Genomic DNA, 2,626 nt, shown 5'->3' with positions numbered 1-2,626 from the left:
TATATTTAAAAAAGAAATAATCAGAATATTGGAGTACGGAACGCGTTGAGAGATACTTTTTGGCAGAAATGCGCCTGTACGCGTTTGACTACAAGTTTTTTAACTTAGGTATGTTCCACGGCAGAAACCAAACTTGAGTTTAATTCGAAATGATCCTCGAACAGCTAGACAATAATGGGTCGTGTAACAAGTAGATAGTAACAAACGTGGGTGCAAGCTAATATATGTACATTTATATATATATAGATATAGTGGTATGTTGCTGCATACATAGGTAGTGGATAGTTCGTCTAGAATCGAGATATATTTATATCAGCAACAACTAACAAGTGAGGCACAGCGGTTTTTTTTAATAAAAAGAGAACAAATAAAGGTCCGACTGATAAATTTTTTAATTTTAAAAATACCGAACCTCGTCGAGTCTTCAGTCGTCACAACAAGTCTTCAACAGATCAAGTCCCTTTTCTCTCTTGTGTGATGTTGTTGTGGAATGTAGAGTCTTGTTATGTACATATGTATTGTTCCTTTTATAAAAAATATTTATAGCTGTTGTTCTTGGACTTGTTGTGCGGGACTGCGAGGCCACTTTGTGCGAAACGCCAGTCTTCGAGACTTCGACTCTTCTGGCCCTGGGCCCTGCTGGGGTCGTAAATATGAAATATCTGAAAAGTCAAAAGTGAAGTCTCACACTAATCCTTGCAGTCCACATATATAAATAATTAAATATACTCGGCCGTGCCTACTTGGTCTCGTTTTGATTTTCGGATCGGCTTGTGGGACTTGAGTGAGCTGAGTCTTGTGTTCGGAGAATTTGTATAAAAAATCCAGAAGACTTGTTCGGCACTTTTAGCGCATTTTAAAAAACATTATGTTCTTCATTGTTGTGGATAAAACGCCAGGGTTTACTCAGGGTTTACTCAGGGTTTACTCAGGGTTTACATAGGGTTTACTCAGGGTCTACATAGGGTTTACTCAAGGATTACATAGGGTTTACTCATGGTTTACATAGGGTTTACTCAAGGTTTACATAGGGTTTACATAGGGTTTACTCAGGGTTTACATAGGGTTTACTCAGGGTTTACATAGGGTTTACTCAGGGGCTACTTAGGGTTTTACTGTGATATCGCGAGCATCAGCTCATATTTATTTACTTCACAGCCTCTAAAAAGACACGAATCAGCTAGCAAACAGAATCACGTGCTAATTATTTACGAGGCTTTCTCCGACGTATCATGCATATTTATCAAGTACCAACCACCAAGTGTTCACATTATTCATCAAGTATCATGAAGGACTATAAGGGTGTTTTAATCACCGGGGCCAGCAGTGGAATTGGAGAGGCCATGGCCATCCAATACGCACGCACGCACGGAGACAAGGTGTTTCTCGCCCTGACTGGCCGCAATGTCATACGATTGCAAAATGTCAGAGACACTTGTGTTAGTTACGGTGCCAAGGTACGATACATATGCTTGCCCGCGCATTTTGTATCTTATGCTCGGTACAAGTGTTTATACATTTATCGACATAATAATTGCCAATGCGTTTTTATTTACCTAGGCCAAATGTGAGAGCAGTTGAACATGCAACTAGCGCGTATGTCTGATATCACATCTCCCAACTGCTCCCGCTTTTCAGTCATTTTCAAAACTCACAAACAACTTCGCACGCCAGGTCAATTGTACTTTTTAAAACCGACGATTACATATAACGAATGCTCGTTTCTCCATGTTGCAGATAACATATAACGAATACCCGTTACTACATGTTGCACATGTGTACATGAAAAATCATAGTCTGGCACACCAATTGGAAGTGATTGAACCTGATAAGAATATTAGACAATGGGAGACTTCCTATTCAGCCCCTGCGTACAATAGACCATCCCCGCCCCATTTTATATTCTAAGTTGCTTACGCAAACCTCGCTCGCACGTGACTACATATATGTCTGTGCATGTATTTTCATTTCAGCGGCAATTTACAACAGGTTGATCAAATTTTGTTATGCTCTACATTGCATCTACAGGTGGAGATTGGTATATTCGATGTATGCGAGACGGAAACGCTTCAAAAATTTGTGCTCAGAATGGTCAATGACTACGATGTTGACGTCATTGTAGCCAACGCTGGTGTGTCAGAGGCCACGCTGAAGCGCACTACATACGAAGAATCATGGAAAGACTTGTTCGATGTTAATGTAACCGGTGCTATGAACACAGTCACTCCTGCTATTCCTATTTTCAAGAAAAGAGGTAGAGGGCAGCTCGTGGTCACAGCCAGTCTGGCGTCTTTCTATCTCTATACAGCTTATGGTGCATCCAAGGTGTGTGCTATCGGTTGATATGCCCTGTCACAAGTAACAAGAATTCGATTTTCACACACGCACATACACACACATATATATATATATATGTGTGTGTATACAAATATATATATATATATATATATATGCATATATATATATATATATGTATTTGTATATGTATACATATTTACATTTGTTCATATGTATACCAACATACATTTTTATATATACATATATATACTAATATACATTTATATATGTACATACATCTATATATACACGTGTATATAAATTGAATGTACATATAGTAAAGGTTTAT

The 2,626-nt window shown here is 38.5% G+C and overlaps 1 protein-coding gene across 1 annotated transcript in view; it reads left to right on the top strand.

The window, feature by feature from the left end:
- Positions 1–1,233: 1,233 nt before the first annotated feature.
- The window catches only part of SARC_07487 (hypothetical protein), a 3,228-nt gene continuing 1,835 nt past the window's right edge, over positions 1,234–2,626 (top strand). Inside the window, exons 1-2 of the mRNA XM_014298575.1 lie at positions 1,234–1,457; positions 2,029–2,325. Coding sequence (XP_014154050.1) covers positions 1,287–1,457; positions 2,029–2,325 — 468 coding nt within the window. The 5' untranslated portion in view covers positions 1,234–1,286. The remainder of the gene's footprint in view (positions 1,458–2,028; positions 2,326–2,626) is intronic.

Source organism: Sphaeroforma arctica (assembly GCF_001186125.1).
Source record: "Sphaeroforma arctica JP610 unplaced genomic scaffold supercont1.597, whole genome shotgun sequence".
NCBI classification, from domain to species: Eukaryota; class Ichthyosporea; order Ichthyophonida; genus Sphaeroforma; species Sphaeroforma arctica.
The sequence above is the reverse complement of the archived record's forward strand: the minus strand, read 5'-3'. Positions and strand labels throughout refer to the sequence as shown.